This window comes from Gymnoscopelus microlampas, assembly GCF_963454915.1.
Source record: "Gymnoscopelus microlampas genome assembly, chromosome: 10".
In the NCBI taxonomy this organism is placed as follows: domain Eukaryota; kingdom Metazoa; phylum Chordata; class Actinopteri; order Myctophiformes; family Myctophidae; genus Gymnoscopelus; species Gymnoscopelus microlampas.
In genome coordinates, this window is record NC_139947.1 from 29,998,723 (window position 1) to 30,017,470 (window position 18,748).

At 41.8% G+C, this 18,748-nt stretch overlaps 1 protein-coding gene across 1 annotated transcript in view; it reads right to left on the minus strand.

Annotated features, from left to right (window-relative positions):
- espn (espin) overlaps positions 1–17,980 on the minus strand; it is a gene marked incomplete at its 5' end in the record, with an annotated part of 58,582 nt that extends 40,602 nt beyond the window's left edge. The window contains 4 exons of the mRNA XM_084070057.1: positions 947–1,129; positions 1,667–1,853; positions 14,180–14,373; positions 17,687–17,980. Of these exons, the coding sequence (XP_083926183.1) occupies positions 947–1,129; positions 1,667–1,853; positions 14,180–14,373; positions 17,687–17,980 (858 nt within the window). The remainder of the gene's footprint in view (positions 1–946; positions 1,130–1,666; positions 1,854–14,179; positions 14,374–17,686) is intronic.
- Positions 17,981–18,748: the final 768 nt, after the last annotated feature.

Sequence of the window (18,748 nt, forward strand, 5' to 3'; positions counted from 1 at the left end):
TTACTCCAATTAGCTAAAGGGGGGCGCTATAGCAATGAATTGGAAATGCTAACTCTGAACAGACATACTTCTCAATCAATATTTTTTGACGGTACAACCTACAGTTCAAGAGTTATAGGCCACAACGTGAAGTGGCCGGTTATAGGGCCACCATTAGGCCCATGCAAAAAAATGTGTTCTACTGGGAGTGTGTGTGCAAAGTTTCAAGCCATCAGTCAAACGGAGGCGGAGATTAGCTGCTCACAGACTGACACACGTAACACGGACAGACAGACGGACGGACGAACGGAAGGACGGACGGACGGAGGCAAAAACATAGTCTCAGACATTCGGCCGGCCGGAGACAAAAAGTAAAAGCGGTGGGTTTTAACAGGGGCAATACAAACCACCGGCGGCTATTTATTCAAAATAGACAACGGTCATGCAAAACTGAATATAACTGGATACCCGCAATCATTAGGCTAACTGTACTGTGGCAAGCAAAAGTATATTTTGTATCCCACCGAGTGTCATAATGCTGTCTGCAGTCAAAAAAATGAAAAGATCCTAAACATTGCTTACATTTTCATATCATTATTGAATGTCCAGTCCTACAAAATCCTATTGCTATGGTGCTCCTGTTTTCTGTGTTCCAAAAATGCATAATTGCTGTTCCTGATGCACAAAGAAAAACAGATAAAGATGATTTACAATATTTGGACTTAAATGATGGCCAGGTACACCATACACAACTCAAGGTCCTACCAAAGTTAACCACTTAAACCCTATATTTAGTTGACCGGGATTCCCTCAGGGCTCTATACTAGGGACCCTCCTGTTTTGGCTCTATATTAAATATTTTCGCCAAAAATTGTAAATCTACAAGCTTAAATGTTCGCCCCAGAATAGGGATGCTAGGGTTCAGGTGGTTAATATCACTTAAATATGACACCAAACAGACATATACCTCCAGTTCGCCATTCTCTGCAGCATCATGTAACGGGGTCCCACCCCAGTTGTCTGTGATAATGTCTCCACCATGCAGCAAAAGCCAGCTCAGCACCTTGGCATGGCCTCGACTGGCTGCAAAGTGCATGGGTGTGGCCCCATCACCATCCCTGTCAGCCAGACTGACTTCTGTGTAACTCATCTGTAAAAGACAGGACAACAAAAAGCGGACAAAATAACCACTCGTCTTAAAAAACATTCTTGACCAGATACTCTAGTACTAACAACAACATTACATGTTAAAGGCAATGGTGCTAAAAGATTCTGCTGTTTGCAGAATCTGAGAGATTAGTACCAGGCTATTACTAGGCATTGCTGAGAATTGTGTTTACAAGCGTCATTTCCTTCTCTCGACTGGTTCCCATAACCCAGAGGGATGGCCATATTGTAATTGGCTATACTTGTTGTCAAACAACTACTGGACAAGGGCTACTGCTGAAAGTGTCTAACCGAAAGTAAAGGAAGGTCTGGTGGGTTGGAGCGTTGGACAACATCCGGTTAGGCACTTTTGGCAGTAGTTCTTTTCCAGGCTTTATCTCCTCGTGAGATGGGAGATGGGAACAAGGTTACTGCAGGCAGACACTGACACATGACTACCAATGGACCGGGTAGAGTAATTTAAGTAGTTTATTTGACTATTTCAGTTAATTAACAATAGTTCCCATTTTTTCTAACATACCAGCCAGACGATTACAGTGTTGTGGCCCATCTGGGCAGCAGCATGCAGAGGTGTCATCCCATCATTGGCTCTGATGCATGGCTCCGACCCACAATCTTTGACCAGGTACTGGACGACCTCCAGATGACCCTCCTGGCAGGCCAGGTAGAGGGGTGTGGCACCATTCTTTGTTTGAGAATTGACAACACTGTAGGAAAGGCAGAAATATTTTTTCTAATAAGATTGGAGGCTTAGCAACAGGTGGTTGGTCTCTTTTATTGTCCAATATTTATGTTGGTAAACACACCCTATGTATGGAACAAGCATTGATCTTCCAACCACTATGTCTACAGTTATTAAAGGTCAACTTTGTCAATATTTAACGTGAATCCGATAATTCTATTGTGAAGAGGACATAAAAAAAGCCAACGCAAAACTCATTGAAGCATGTTTTGCAGCAGCAATTGCAAGAACAATGCATGGCTGCTATTTCAGCATGCTACCTTTCCAGGAAGATAAATGCTGTATTTTTTATTAGCTTGGAATCCCCATTGATGATGTCACTTGTAGGCATGTTTCTGACCTATCCACAGCCCTCCTCTGAGACACAGAGTGAGTAGACAGAAATGGTGCCATTTTATAATGAGCATTAGTGACCCATTATATGAAGATAGGTTGAAGATGGGTGGAGCGGTCCTTTAAGACAACAAAATGACAATAAAACAACTATCCAAAGGGGAGCTATTTCGAGAGGCAGCAGACAACAAGCCTAACCCAGTTCCACTTCACCTCCAATAGGCCGCTTAGCCCCACCTTGCTTGGTCTCCTTGTCCAATGACAATTCTCCCCTTGTCCCAGATCCTCCCGGTCACAGTGGGAGGTCAGGGAGAAAACAAGCATTTCCCTCTCTAAATCCCATAAGGCTCTGCTTTATTTGGACACTGACAAGTGAGTAGATTAGCGTCCCAGTGTGGCTCTTCTGTCCGTCGTGCTCTGTGCTTAACGAGGTGACACTGGTGACCCAGACACACTGAGTAGGTGTGTGTGTGTGTGTGTGTGTGTGTGTGTGTGTGTGTGTGTGTGTGTGTGTGTGTGTGTGTGTGTGTGTGTGTGTGTGTGTGTGTGTGTGTGTGTGTGTGTGTGTGTGTGTGTGTGTGTGTGTGTGTGTGTGTGTGTGTGTGTGTGTGTGTGTGTGTGTGCGTGCGTGCGCGCGCGTGCGTGCGTGCGTGCGTGCGTGCGTGCGTGCGTGCGTGTGTGTTGCGTGTGTGTGTGAGTGAGTGTAGACACAAACATGAACCTCCCAGCCTTTCTCCTGTAAAGGTTATGTATGGCTCAGGGCAGGAAACGACACAGACTAAAGGCATCATATTAACACTAAATGTGGATAGGGTTACTTATGTGCTGGTCCAAATACAGCCCTTTAAGCTGACTCAGGTTATTTAAGGTAATGCAGCGTTTGTCTTGGACAATTACTGGTTGCAATGGGCTGGACATCATTTAGACGGGAGTACAGTAACTTTGACAATTCTTTGGCATACAAACTAAGCTGAATAAAATGTTCAGTTAGGGCATGGACAGCCCTATTGGAGATGGGGGGATGGGCACTGGTAAACTATGGAGTCATGATTGTCTGATTGAGGCAAGGGTTCCTGGTAGAAACAAGTGCATCTTAAATATTTCAAAATAAGAAGGAGAAGTAATGTACGATTCTGTCATCAGGACGTGGGCAGACGAGATGAAGTATTCATGAGTGTAACCAAAGTGGGCCAGAGTTCACCTGTACACTAGGGTTTGATTATTTGTGATGCAAGTGTGAGGAACATACTCTTAGAAAGATGAACACAAAGTGAAATAATATTATGTTTTCATAGGTAGAGTGTTGCATCTTATAAAACAACGACCAAAGTGATTACTTAATATAGTCAAATGCCCAGATGAAATGCCACTCTTCACCAAAGAAGTGCTTTTGGAGTGCAGGTGTAGGGTTTAACAAAGCTGTTAGCCTTGTGTGTTGGCACGACTACAAAGTACAACAGCGGATGATACCATGTCAATCACTTTGTTACTCCAAGAAGAAAATAAAAAGTATGCACTCATAAGTAGTAGACACATTTCCACTTCAACTGAAATTAGTAATTTGGCTCGGTAATAGCATGTCATTTTGTTATGTAATGTTATTATTACTAACAAGGTAATTGATGTCACACTAATGGGCTCCTTGCATAATAAAGTCTCATTGACAAGGCTGTTCCGGTCTAAATAATTAAGAATGCAGCAGAATAAATTATATGCTTTAACCTCAGTCTGTAAAAGTTTGATCATAATGTGTTATTTGTGTGTGTGACTTCACAGATCCAAATCCTACTTTTTCCCGTACTTTTACTGGTTCACATTTTACAACTAAGCTACATTATTATACCGTATCTTACTTGATTGGGCTTGCAAACTAACAATAAACGTAGACATGCTGACGTAAATTATAGTGTATAGCGTGTCATCATGTGGCCCTGCATTGCTAGGCAGGTAATTAAAGCATACAAGCAACATTGCTATCGATTAGACTCCCATTTACTGTGTACTGTAGGTTAATGGATAAAGTATAATACTAAACACTGCTGGCATTAGGGGTTTGTTTTCAATTGAGGTCACCCCTTGAAAAAATGTACTCAGGTGCTGTAAGATGCTTTGGATAAAAACATCCTGCAAACAGCATTTGCTTAGTTTTGGTGAGTTTAGAATTCTGGGTGTGAAGGAGAGCAGGATTTGTTCAACTTGTACCACAAAGCTATTAAGAAGATTATAAGTGGTGTGTTTCATACCAACAGAGCTGTTGGTATGAACTACGCCACTTAACTTATACTTCACACTGCTTTGGATGGCAGAGTCAACATTTGTAAACTTGAACAATGCTGAAAACCTGACTAACAAGACTTGATATTTTGGTGACATAGTATAACATCCCTCATTCAATCATTCATAGTGGCATATTGGTACGGTAGCTGGCTGGGTTAACCATGGTCACAATTGTCCTCGCTTTGAATCTGGCTGGGGACCTATGTGTATGATGATGTCATCATCCCATCTCTGTCCTTAGTTTCCTGTCTCTTTATCGTATCTAAAATAAAGCAAAGATACCAAAAAAACAAAAACATATGCAGCGGGAAAAAAAATAACAACTAAATCTTGTCCACTAAATCCCCCTGAGGGTTCCAGTAGTCACAGTGTTTAGTACTATACTTTATCCATTAACCTGAGTGTTGCTATTGTCCAATTTACTATCTAGCTACATACTTTACTAATCATTTATTATCTATCTATGTAATTTACTAATTTACTAATCAAGGATCAAGAAGAGGGTTTATTTGTCACTACTCAAACAGGTACAGGCAGTGAAATGCAAGGTGACACTCTCAATGGAGAGATGCACTAGTGCTTTGATATCAGATTGAGTGTCTTTGAGTGCCTCCTGTCTATAATTTGTCTACATGGTGACCGTAGTCATTTGCTGCTCTACATACTGAACACATGCAACTGTTTGTGAACATGAACACAGCAAAGGGAACCAGGGAAAGTCAGGCTAATCCAAACCCTAAACTGATCCAGTTTAGGGTTTAAACACTGTCAGAGAAACAACTCTGTGTCCAACAGCAACACAGTTAAGATTTTGTAGCACTTTCTAGAATACTCCCCACCATCACCACCAGTCTACCCACATAACCACTCTCAACCTCACTGGTATTAAGACCAAGCCAAAGATCTTAATCTACACTAATTAATTACATAACCTGTCTGTTTCTCAGCTTGTGCCTCCCTTTCTCCCTCTCTCCCTCATTCATTCATTCCGTCCTTTGTGTGTACCAACCAAGGCTATCGATGGAAACAGCAGACATAAGCCTGTGGTCATTCTGGGTCACTAGGATGAAAGGAGAGAACAAACCTCCCAATTCTGAAGTGGTCCATAAATCTGACAGACACTATCTAGAAGTGAATCCTCCATCTGCGCCGTGTGCCAGTTGGACCACAAAAGACAAGGGATTGCCAAATGAGGAGCACACTGCACTGCAGACAGATGAATGCTTACTCTGGCATGTTTATAGTGGCATGCTCCTCAGTTCCCATGGCTTCATTTCAAAGACCATTACACCAGGAGAGACATATCTGCATGTGTCATTCGCAAGAAAAAGTAAAAAGATTTTCAAGCAAGGGTAACCTAGAGGTGTGCATAGTTAGTGCATAGTCGACCTTGATCTTTGAACACTAAATTGCACCAATATGTCAGATATTGAGTCAGAGAACTCATATGAAGTTTCATCGCCTTGTGTTGGAATTAGATGATGATGCAGTGTATTAGCTATTGCAGACAGAGACATACAGATAGCATACACACATTCTCATTATATAATAATAATGTAATATTCAAGAATGGCATGATGTCACAAAAACCTACGATTGATAATGTTGGCTGCTGTTATAGGTGCAACAAAACTAACAAGTGGGAGGGAGCTGTCAATCAAACCTAGTCCACATAACCCTGAGAAGAGGTGTAATCAGCCGGAGTAACTGAAAACACCTGTATGAGTGTTCTGGGACTGTACATGATCTCCTGGTGGAGATAAGACTAAGCCATCACTCATCAACGTTATGCTAGAGAGGATACATGGGTCATGTCATCCTTGTCATTTCTAAAGCACAACAATTACCAAACCGTCCAATTATCTTTGAAACTAATTGATACCGCGTCATTTGCACCACGTAATAAACCCTGAGACAAGAATGCTATCTCTCCACTGCAAAGCTCCATTCTAAACAATCGCCCAGGCCTTACTAGTACTAGAAAGCAGCCCCCTCTATTCAAACGTATTTGTTTCCTCCATTATCTTATCGGGGTTGGCGCTACTGTGTGTCGCCGTGGAGACGATGGTAAACAGCAGGGATGGGGGGGCATCAGAGAAGGGTGAATGGAGCCCAGCTATCAGGGAACTAGTGTGTCTGTAGAGCTCATTAAATATTCAGCTGCCATGCACCTGGACCATACTGGAGTTCCAGGACTCAAGGTTAGAATTCCACTCAGCATCTTGTCCATAGCCTCATTTGCAGTGGTGGGAGAAGTACTCAGATTTTTTACTTTTGTAAAAGTACAATCATTTTGAAAAAATATATGTAAATAAATGTATTGGCATCAAAATATACTTACAAAACTAAAGTAAAATAACTCATTATGCAGAATGCCCCGTTTCAAAATGTGTCAAAGTTTGTCAAAATCTTTCGAAAATAGATAGATAGATAGAAAATTCAAGTGAAGTAAAAGTATATCGAAATTTTACTCAAGTACAGTACTTGAGTAAATGTACTTCGTTAGTTTCCACCACTGATAATTGGCACCAGCAAATCCACCATGCGTACATAAAAAATCACACCCTGTGTGAAGGTAGCGGCGCCTTTGATACATTTTGTCATCGATGTTTATAATGTGTTTATAGCCACGTGTCACGTGAAGCTTGACCAATCACTTTGTTGACGTACGCACCTGACCAATCAGAACGCTGAACTAAAAATCACACCCTGTGTGAAGGAAGCGGTGCCTTTGATGAGCCCCGTATTGATGTTGTCATCAATATTTGTTTATAGCCCAGCCAATAAGAATGTCCGGGTGTCCGGACAGACACACGGACACCCGGACACACGGACACACGGACAAAGTCAGATATAGAGCGGTTGGCACCGCTAAAAAAAAAGATTTAAAAACAATTTACAGTGAGTAAATTATATACACTCAGTCACCACGAGACATACATACAGCATACAAGCAGAAGTGGTGTGGAGCGTTGCGTTATCAGCTTGCCTGTTATTGCCCGCGTCATAGCGCTGACGATCAGTGTGTTCAGGCTTCGGTACCCAAATGGCCGGGTTATTACGTGGTTCAAATAGGCCCTTTCCCTTTCTCCCTCTCTCCCTCCCCCCTCACTCTCTCCATCCCTCTCCCCCTCTGACTATCCCTCTCTCTGTCTCAGTCTGGCTTTTGAAAATAGAAAGCGATCTATACGAAGCAGTGGTGATTCTGCCGAGAGCAGTGCGAACAGCATTGCCATCACGACAAAACCAAGCAGCCAAACTACATGTTTGGCAGGCTGGAGATAAAGGAGGAGTATGGTGCTTTGAAGCCCAATGTTGACAATGCAGATCTGGAGCCTGAACTATTGAGGCAGCAGAATAGGCACACCTGCCATTAGTGACATGTGCAAGGTTTTGAGATTAACTGAGGTCTACCTAAACATAAACACTGTCATGAAGATTCTCCTCACGATGCCTGTATCCACTGCCAGTGCTGAGTGCTCTTTTCAGCTGTTTACGGTGCTTGAAGGAATGTATCTCAGGAATATGATGACAAATGACACAGATGTTTTTTCTTAACGGGGGATGCAAAATCTCCTCTGGATTTCCGGATTGTTTATTATTGCAGCTTGGTTTGGTGTTGCTATTGTGGCAGATTGGTACTATCTTAGAGTACGGTCATGATTCACAAATCTGCATCAGAAGTGTTGTAGCCAACGTAGCCAAGGTGTCAGACATGTCAGTTTCCCATTTGTCTTGCGGGCAGTGCCAGTTTTCTGGTATGTAGTTCATTTGACTAATGTTGGAGTGGCTGGCTCATTCAAAGAAAACTACAAGCAAAATGCCTGCCAAGTGGGGTCAACCACAGCGCTTCTTTCCTATTGGTTGACGCCGGGTCAAAATTCACCATTGTTCAGACGCACTGGCGCTCCACCCCCCTTGCTCCCATAGAGTGGAAGTGAACTGGAGGCTGATGCCTCTGAAGCATGCTGCTAAATGAGCAACATGAGCATTATAATAATGCTGTCTTGAATTGCACATTTCTCTGCACTATGTTGTAGCTGGCTGTTGTTTTCCAGACCTGTCTCTGAAATGCATGCGGTAGGCTAATCAGAGTTATGATGGTGTTGTTGTATGTGCCGGCGGTTCGTATGCATACTATGAAATAGAATCCTGCCGGCGCCACTGTACAACCTGCTAGGTTGATTCATAACCAATAGGTGACAGTTTAAGCCCTAGACCAGAGTATTTTTTATTCGTATGTGTCTTGTAGAAGTATTAAAACACTAAACACCCTACAGTACCTGCCCACTCACTCACTACAAATTGCTTGAAAATATATACAATAGTACAGTATAGATTTCTTATATATTTTCCAATACTTTATGGCTGTTATCAGTGATCATCACTGATTGGTTGGTGGTGGACACACAGCTAAACAGAACTTTATTAAAAAGCTCAAAAACGATCTGTGGGTTTTCAATTGTCACATTGCACAGTGGGACCCAAGTTGACCACTGTGTTTCAGTAGTAGGATCGTGTCAATGTTGCTAATTAATGAAATAATATGACAATGAAACAAGCATGTTTGTCACTTCCAACTTCCAAGGCCTCCATCAACAGCCCTATGGATTCTTGAACAAGACACCGAACCTGAACCTGGTTTGAGTGAGATTAAAGTGAGCTGAACCCAACACTGTTTTACATTTACCTGCACAATGCCTGCAAATGGATCTGTGTCCTTTCCCCTGCCCTTACAGTGTTCTCTCTGCATTGTGTATAACGTGCAAACTGACAGAGATTCTGCCTCTGACAGAGGTCTACAGTGTGAATGGTGGTCACTACGGCCATATGGCCCAATGTTATCTCTGTGGGCACGGGTCTGTTCTGACACAGCACTGATTAGCAGCGACATTCATCTGAGTGTAATCACTCTCACACACAATGACACCTGCATGTGCACATGCACACAGACACACGCATGCACACATACAGTGGGTGACCATTGACTTTGTCGTTTTTTTTCATTCTTCTCATGCGTTTCATGCAGGGCATGTATGATTTCCACTCTGTGCCACTAGGGGCAGCAGCGGTCTACTGCCTACAGCCCACAGCAGACAGCAAGAATATATTTGTTACTAGTTACTGTATATCCTCTCCAAACTGTACATACATTACTTTACACTTTTGTATTATGTTTTGACACTTGCTTTGGAAAATGTAAACGTATGTTTTATCATGCCAATAGCTCATTTGAATAGCAAAATTGTTTGTTTTGGGGTTTTTAGGCACTGTTTTTCCTAGAAAGACAGAGAAAGATCCTGTATGTTGCTTACAGTACAAGATGTGACATTTATATTAAGCAAAATATTAAGCAAATAAAGTTAGATAGCATGATGCTGCGCTTAACCTTAGTTTAATTTTAACGTCTTAATTGATAAAACGAGACGGGAAAATAAACGTATTTTTTTCTCTTGCCAATAGATTGGGTTTTCTGTTCAGCGTCGGGCAGTCAGGAACGCATCTCTGTCATTTTAGAAATGTTCAGACACACATTGGTTTCTGTCTGTCTGTCTCAAAAGTCTGTGGAGAGAGAGAGAGAGACAGACAGACAGACGTCTTATATGTTTTTTTTTTCTCGCATCAATTGTTGTGTAGTAATATTCCAACATTTTCCTATATAAATGAAACATCCTGCTAGTGTAGCGGTTAAAACTGATGTCCGGTGATTTTTCGACCCGTGTTCGAATCCCATGCGATGAGCATACAAATTATTCATTCTCGTCTATTAGTTTGTATTGGCCAGTGCGTTATATATATATAATGTATGTATAATGGATTAATATATTCATAAAACCAACAGACAGACTTTTATTTTAAAACATAGCAGATCTACAAGCTCGCAAAGCATCATGGTGCAACACTTTGTGAGCTTGTAGATCGGCTATTTCCACTACTACTTTATGGGACACTGCTCTCTCTCTCTCTCTCTCTCTCTCTTTAGTTTGATGAACATTGAACCTCATAATAACATCACTCCGTTCGCGACTGCATACAGAACGTGTGTCGGCTCTGATGTTTATTAGACAGCATGGACCTCCGCTCAGGTCCTGGAATCCAGAGCCTTATGTCAAGACTTGGCTGCGAGCACATCGCACGGCAGAAAGCACAAAAACCAAAGTGGCACAGCCTGTCATGTCAGATAACCCCGAGCCACTTTGGCAGTTTTTATAAGACAGGGGTTATTGGCGTCTTTTTGGTTTGTTTTATTTTATTTCCTCGTTTATAATTATTTCCTCCTCAATATTGTTTAAGAATTAATGTGCTATCCATGACATGCTGTCACCAGTTTACCAGTTCACTGTCTGTTATTTAATGATGATCGAATATTGGCTAAATGTTTACAATTTCTTCTGTCCAAACAATGAAAAGCACTTAGAAAAGGCAAGTGAGTCTCTCTTTAATTAAGCATGATGAGCCATGTGTTTTCCACAAAACAATTGAATATCATTGAATATAATGGCACCCTTGTCATACTACTATGTTATTATAGCTTTCAGTTGGCCACCACAGGCACAGACAGTGCGTTTTAGCGCAGCGCGGCCTGGCGCAGCGCGGCGGAGTGGTTGCGTGCGGGGGGTCGGGGGGCTTTCGTGGGAGGGGGGGACGGGTGGATCAGAGCTTAACCCTAAAACCGAAATAAAGTAACAAAAAAAACTCCAATCCGCTCAAGAACCGCGCTCCCCCACTTCCAAAATTAGCACTAGCCTACAACACTGGCCCAGTCTCTTGCCAAACCGGTTATGTTAATGTATGCAGCCTATTCCAAATAAGCCAAGTGAGGAACTCTGCTATCAGGTTCCCCCTCCCCCCTACAGTACCTCTGTAGGCCTATCTCTTCTATCAAAGTATTTGTTCAGATACAAATTCAGAGCGGCCAATTTTGATATTTTTAATGCGCCTACATGAAGTTAGAGGGATGGGCAGACATGGTGTAGGGTGTAGGCTATTTTCAACTGTTAATGGGTTTTTCTTTCTTCACAAATGAATTCTACTTTGTTGTACAACAGTGTCCCATAAAAGCTCACAAAGTGTTGCATCATGATTTGAATTCCGACTGAAAACGCCACCCTTGCGTCTCCGTGTGTACAACCAAATACGCATCTTTCCTGCACCGATGACGCTTGGGGCTTTTACAGCGCTGCTCCTACACTACCACGCACCGTCAGCAACAAGTGGACATGGAGTAAATGTACTTAGTTACTTTCCGCTTAGTTACTTTCACGTGCATATAAATGAGCCACGCGGTTTTATAAGAATGAAAACAAACGCCTCGCTGTTGGCCATGGATCACATGACGGTCGTCAGTCGTCTGTTACGGTCATGGATGAACTCAAAATGTTACTTGAGTTCAATCAAAGTAAAAGTACAAAAGTATTGGCAAATATACTTAAAGTACTGAAATATTTGAAAATAGCTGATCTACAAGCTCACAATGCGTCGCAATGCGTTGTGAGCTTGTAGATCGGCCATTTTCAAATAGACTATGTGAAATAGGGCAAATAATGTATGTTTTATAATGTAATGATTTATATCTGCAAAGTAACTAGTAACTAAAGCGTTCAAATAATGGTAGTGGAGTAAAAGTACAATATTTTCCTCTGAGATGTAGTGGAGTAGAAGTAAAAGTAATTTCATCATGATTTGTGTGCATGGGGAACTCATTTGAAACAAGCTCTGTGCTTTTATGAGTCTTCCAGTTTAGTAGACCTTGTATTGTGAATTTGTACTTCCATGTACTGTTGTTCTCATGTCTTACTAAATAAAGTACATCAATCAATCAATCAAAAATAGCAGATCAGCATGCTTATAGCGTGGGATTCGAACCCGGGTCGTAAAATCACGCGACATCAGTTTTAACCGCTACACTAACTAAATTATTTCATTTACAGAGCAAAGAGGTACAATGATACTATACAGAAATTGATGCGAGAAAAAAAAACATATAAGACGTCAGTCTGTCTGTCTGTCTCTCTCTCTCTCTCTCTCTCTCTCTCTCTCTCTCTCTCCACGGACTTTTGAGACAGACAGACAGACAGACAGACAGACAGACAGACAGACAGACAGACAGACAGACAGACAGACAGACAGACAGAAACCAATGTGTGTCTGAACATTTCTAAAATGACAGAGATGCGTTCCTGACTGCCCGACGCTGAACAGAAAACCCAATTTAAACGCTCTAAGCACACATAATTATTGCTAGTTATTATTATTATTATTATTATTATTAATATAAGACATCTATCTGTCTGTCTGTCTGTCTGTCTGTCTGTCTGTCTGTCTGTCTGTCTGTCTGTCTGTCTGTCTGTATGTCTGTCTGTCTGTCTCTCTGTCACAAAAAAAGTGACTCCAAAGCGGCACCTTGTGGTAGTATTTGGAACTTAAATTTACTGCAAAGCGGGTGAGGCAAATGAGTGAAGTGATTCTCTTATGAAAAGCGACAAAGTCAATGGTCACCCACTGTACACACACATGCACCATGCACCAATACACTACATACACCAGTTTATCTGGGGGGAAACACAAGGTGCACTCACACATAACTATATGCCAGGTCCTAAGAGGAATTATACAAGTTGTATTGCAAACAGATAAAATGTTGCCTAAATGTCATTTTGAGAAAAAGAAACTGGCTGAGGTTATTCCAAAATGGGGTTTGAGCTAATTTTCTCTGCAGCAACTAAAAACAAAAGGTCCTTGGTATGAGATCAGCAAATATAAGTAGAAAATCCTACCTAATACATTTGAGTAGACATAAGCCAAGTATTAGAGCACAGCACTGCCTGTCGTATTCTTGTAATGGCCATGATCTTTTCCCTCTTTTTTTTTCACTGTGAGACATATCTTAAATGGTCAATCAGATGCCTGACTTGACCTTCTAAAATGTGATGGACAAAGTCAGACTTCTAAAGTGGCAACAGTCTGAGATGAACCTCCCATGTCCACTTCTCCATGCAGTGTATTGTTTTCAGTTGTAAATAAGTGACGAGCTGTAACTGGTGCTAAGCTAAAGTAGTCACAGACATGACCTAAATTTGTTTTGTTATCAATGTTAGCCAAGTGTCGTCACAAGACTTCTTAGAGGATTACTATCCAACAGCAGCAGCTCCAAGAAAGTGGAGAAATTGCTGTTTTTTGTGTTTAGAATTCGCAAACATTTTTGGAATTTTGCAGGATGGGTCTTATGTTCAGATCACAACAGAAGAAGACATTATACACTGATGAAAAATAGGAAAGGTTGTTTGATAGTAGCCAAGCAGTAGCCAAGCTTGCGTAATTGTTGTTTGTTGTACTCACAGTGCTGTATGGTACAGACAAATCCAACAATCCACATTCCCTTGCTTATGCATTTTAGCCATAAGAATTTGTACATGTGTACCACCACTGCTACAGTTCCAGTGGTGCTCGCAACCCATACTTAAGCCTTATTTTATACTTCATCGTATGATGGTGTTGCATGCCGAAAAATAGCCAATCTACAAGTTCACAACGCGTCGCGGTGCATCACATTGTGAGCTTGTAAATCGTCTATTTTCTAAAAGGTTTTAACCTGTAATGACATGCCCAAAATAGCGACGCCAGGTTGGCAGTGGTTAAAGAGAGAGTAAGAAAAAAACATCAATCATGGTGTGCTCTTACTTTGGACTGTGTCCCAACAGCAGTCGGAGAGAGGGCAGGTCTCCCTTGGCAGCAGCATAGTGAACAGGAAGGGCCCCGGTGTCTGTGCTAGCGTTGGTCTCTGCCTCCCCACCCTTCAGGAGCCAAGATGTGATCTCGTGGTGACTGAAGCGGGATGCTAGGTGGAGAACAGTAGCACCGGAACTGTCCCGGTCCTGCAAATCAGAGAGAGGATCAGTGGAAAACCACTTGTTACTTACAGTACAGGATGTGTAAGAAAGGGTCCACAAACACACAAGACCAAGTAAGCTACTATTACTGTTACTTTGCTAAGTTGTGTACTATATATCTTTTATAATAGACATCCATGGTGATTGAGTTCACATGGAATGCACTTCTGGAGGGTAAAGCCTGACTCCTTTTAAAAAATATATGAGTTATTAAATACAGTATAAACATACAAATGATTTGATCAGAAGAAGAACAGAGACACATTTTATTGTACCTTTCTCGTTGTTTTTCCCTCAAGATAGACAAGTTACAGCTCCTAAATTCCTTTATTACTTATCTTTAGCTATCACCTCCAGTAGCCCTTACATCAATAGTTTGGTCAATGAATTAGGGCTGAAAAGACGACATTTTGAATTCTCAGGCGCATTGTTCATGTGTCAAGACTTTCCATTTAGTTAACACACAGGCTAATACACTATAAAAGAGTCAATTAGATGGGAAACTAAAACATACTTCTCATAGGCCATCTAAAATGCATTGCTACAGGTAATTGAGATGTTTTGCTAAATGTCAGCCAAGTACTTATCAGTTAACTGATGGCACAAGGTTTGCTTTGTTGTTCGTCTTTGGTCTATCAAGCATTCAAACCTTGCCTGTGATCGGGGACAGCAAGTAGTTGAAAGAGCTCTTATTACTCATTGTTTCTAATTTGTAATTCCAGAGAGCCAGAAGCCAGATACAGTGCATGCTTGATCCTAGGGTGGTACAGGATTTGCTCATAGCCATGTTTTAAGCATAACAATAAATGTATCTGCTACACCTGGTCATACAATTCTCACATGCTAGTAATTAAAATGATATGATAATATTGAGGCATGTATTTGTGCCAGGCGGTAATAGTAATTTGGTGTCTGTCTAAAGAAACTGTGATGCACTTTTATACACAGTGCTTTGTAACGCTTTTAGCGCTTTCTCACAGTGCCTGACTGCATTCTTTCAGTTCTCATGACGAAAGACTGTTTTCCCAACATAAGGTTGAACTTAACTTCTATAGTGTATTTCTAATCCTATTTAAATGACTCATAACGTTTTGGTCTTTACAAATTCCTTTGTGCACAGTAAACTTGTCAGTGTTAAATCATAGATAGAGTATATACAGGTCTATTTGATTACATTTGTACACTCTCAGTTACAAATGTATAAATTAACACTGGATATTACTGTGTATTTCAGTGAATACTATCAGGCAGTGACACATTTCAGGATTCAAACTTCAGATAAAAACATCTCATAGTACAGCTACTTTCCTGAGCCACAATTTTAGTTTTTTTCTAATAAAGTTTTCTTCCCCCTATGTTAAGCGACTTTGAGTACTTAGAAAAGCGCTATAAAGCCTAACATCTGAGGTATTATTATTATTATTATTACTAAATATTGTCTCAGCCAGGCCGAAGGCATGGCAGAGACTATGTTTTGCACCCTGTCTGTCTGTCTGTCCGTCCGTCCGTCCGTCCGTTTGTGTATGTCCGTCTGTGAATAGATAATCTCCGGCACCATTGGCCCGATCGCACATTTTTCAGATCGTCTGTTTAGCGCCACCAGGAGGCCGATTTGTGCAAAACATGTTTTTTGACCTTACTCCTACAGATTTTGTCCAAACATCACGCAAATCGGTACACAGTCTCTCTAAAGTCATTAAACCAAATAGATCTGTTGGATTTTTCATATTCCTTCCTGATTGGCTAACATTGGCTTCCAAAGTTTGCAGGAGTGGTCCGTTTTGAACAAAATGCCTAAAATCATGAATGCAGTGTGTGATGGCCGTGAAACTTTGCACGCACATTGCCACAAGGCCAAGGAAGAATTGCCTCAAATCAGCCAAATCAGCCTCATAGTGGTGCTATAACAGGCCTATTTGCGTTTTTACCAATAACTGGACCGAATAGCGTGAAACTTTGCAAGCATACTCCCTAGAGGCCAAGGAAAACCTCTGTCCTGCATTTTTCACATCAGCCTTTTAGAGCACCACCTTTTCTTGATATTACTCCTACAGATTTTGTCTTAAGTCAAATATCACACAAATCTGTACACATTTTCTCTATAGACATGTGATCAACACGGATCTGTCCATTTTTTCATATTCCATCCTCATTGACTAAGATTGCCATCTAAAGTCAATCAGGAAGCTTGTTTTGAACAAAATGTCTGAAATCATGAACACAGAGTGCGATTGCATTGAAACTTTGCACGCACATTCCCACTAGGCAGAGTAAGAAATGCCACCCTTTTCACGCTGTCCTGTTATAGTGCCACCAGCAGGCTAATTTTGCTAAACATTATATTTGAACAAAATGCCTCAAATTGCCATGAAAGGCAGAGGAAGAAATGGCATCCTTTTCACATTAGCCTATTATAGCGCCACCAGGAGGCCACAATAACCTACCTGACCTGGCGGAGACCTGTGTGCATATTAACAGTGCATATTATTGTATTTTACCAGTATACACACTACACTTTGTGCCCATGCATGTATCATTTCCTTGGGAAGAGGATCGTCAAATGAATGAATGAATGCATGCATGCATTCATCCACTGTAGTGGAGACATAGGAGAAGGGCTCTGGCATGATTCAGTCCTAGCATGGGAATGTGCGCCTCAAGAAGTGGGTTTTAATCACTACACCATCTACAAAGTAGATGGTGTAGTGATGACATGGTTGGTAACTAGCTTGTTACAAGACATGGTAACTAATCATCTGATGCTTTGTACTGTACATAGTTACCATGTCTTGAAAACAGCCAGGTGTAAAATGTGACTAATCAATCAGTGATCAGTCAGTTTGTTTACTTTCAAGTTCTATAGATAAAATGTCAAACAGACATAATGCCTGAATGAGAGAACCTCTGTCCTGCTCCTAGACAGGCTATAGATTGTGTCAATAAAGGCATATTTACATGGTTATTGGTTATTGCCATGTCCTAACAGAGGTTTGATAAGCACATCCTCTTGTAGGCTGGATTTTTGTGCAGACCGGTTGCTGCCCTTATCACAGTGTCTGTGACTGTGTGTGAGATTATACTATGCCTATTAGACTGGCTGCAACTTTTGGAGCTTTGCTGATCGTCACACTGGTGTGAATGGCCTGTTACAGTTTAAGAAATTGGCCGTTATTATTATAGACCAGGAGGGAAATGCAGCCATGGCACATCATGGGCTTCACTGCTTGTCGACTAATATAATTACTGAAAACTGCTGTGCATTTTCAATTATTAACAGATGTAACACAACTTCACTTACCGCTGTACGACATCCTCCTTGGGTCAGCAGCCACTGTAAACATGCCAGGTTGCCCGTAGCTGCTGCGTCGTGCGCGGGGCTTGCGCCATTGTTTGCCAGGCTGTTCCCCGGCAAACCTGCCTCTTCCACCAGGAAACGAAGGCAGGTCAGCCTCCCAGCCCGAGCGGCATGGTGGACAGGTGAAGCCCCGAGAGCATCTTTCACATCGTCGTTTAGTACCTTTGCTTCTAGTTGCACCTTCAGAGCCTGCACGTCGCCTTGCCTTGCCGCCAGAAGCGTCCTTTCCACCACCATAGCTGCGCTTTGACAACTCCTTGATGAGAAGCCTGTGTTAAACTGAGTTCACCATGTAGACCGGGTTAACCGTTAGGCTGTGCATTGACGTTGTGGAGCCCTCATCTCAACTGGGGGAGAACCGCAGCTAAAACAGCTTATTAACTACCGGGAGGGGGGGTCCTATAATAAGTTGATCCGCTGTAGGCTACGCTAGGCGATCTACTACGTACTAGACCGTCGTTTTAAGTGATTCGTACAAAAGATATAATTTTCTTCATATTGTAACACAGGCATAGCTTAATCGCCAATTTTTTTTCTACCCCCGAAAGCAAACGCCAACCTACCGTTTTGTTTTGTACGTAGACTATGGAGCTCAGCTCACCTGAACGCTACTTTCCTCTCGCCGATACGCGTATGGATGCTGAACACCTGTTGCGAAAGTGTTCCAAGTTTTCACTTTATAGCAAAAACCCCGACATTGTGTTCATCTGATAGCCTACTAGCTTACGTTTATCCCAACTAACCGACCATCTAGGCTACATTATCGTGCGTTTGCAGAGCATTATTCCGTGGTGTTTTTTTCTTCCATCCTATCACAGATGGCGACATGGGACTCACCACTTGTTAAATAATCCATCAGGGGGAGGATCACTCTAGCTTGTTACATGTTGTTGGTCTCTAGAAAGCGGCTCAGAAGTTAAAGAGACAGTAGGCTTGCTACTCTAAAGTCTCTGGGTAAGAAGAGCCGTAGATAAGGGGTACGTATAAGTGGATGGAGTGAAGTAG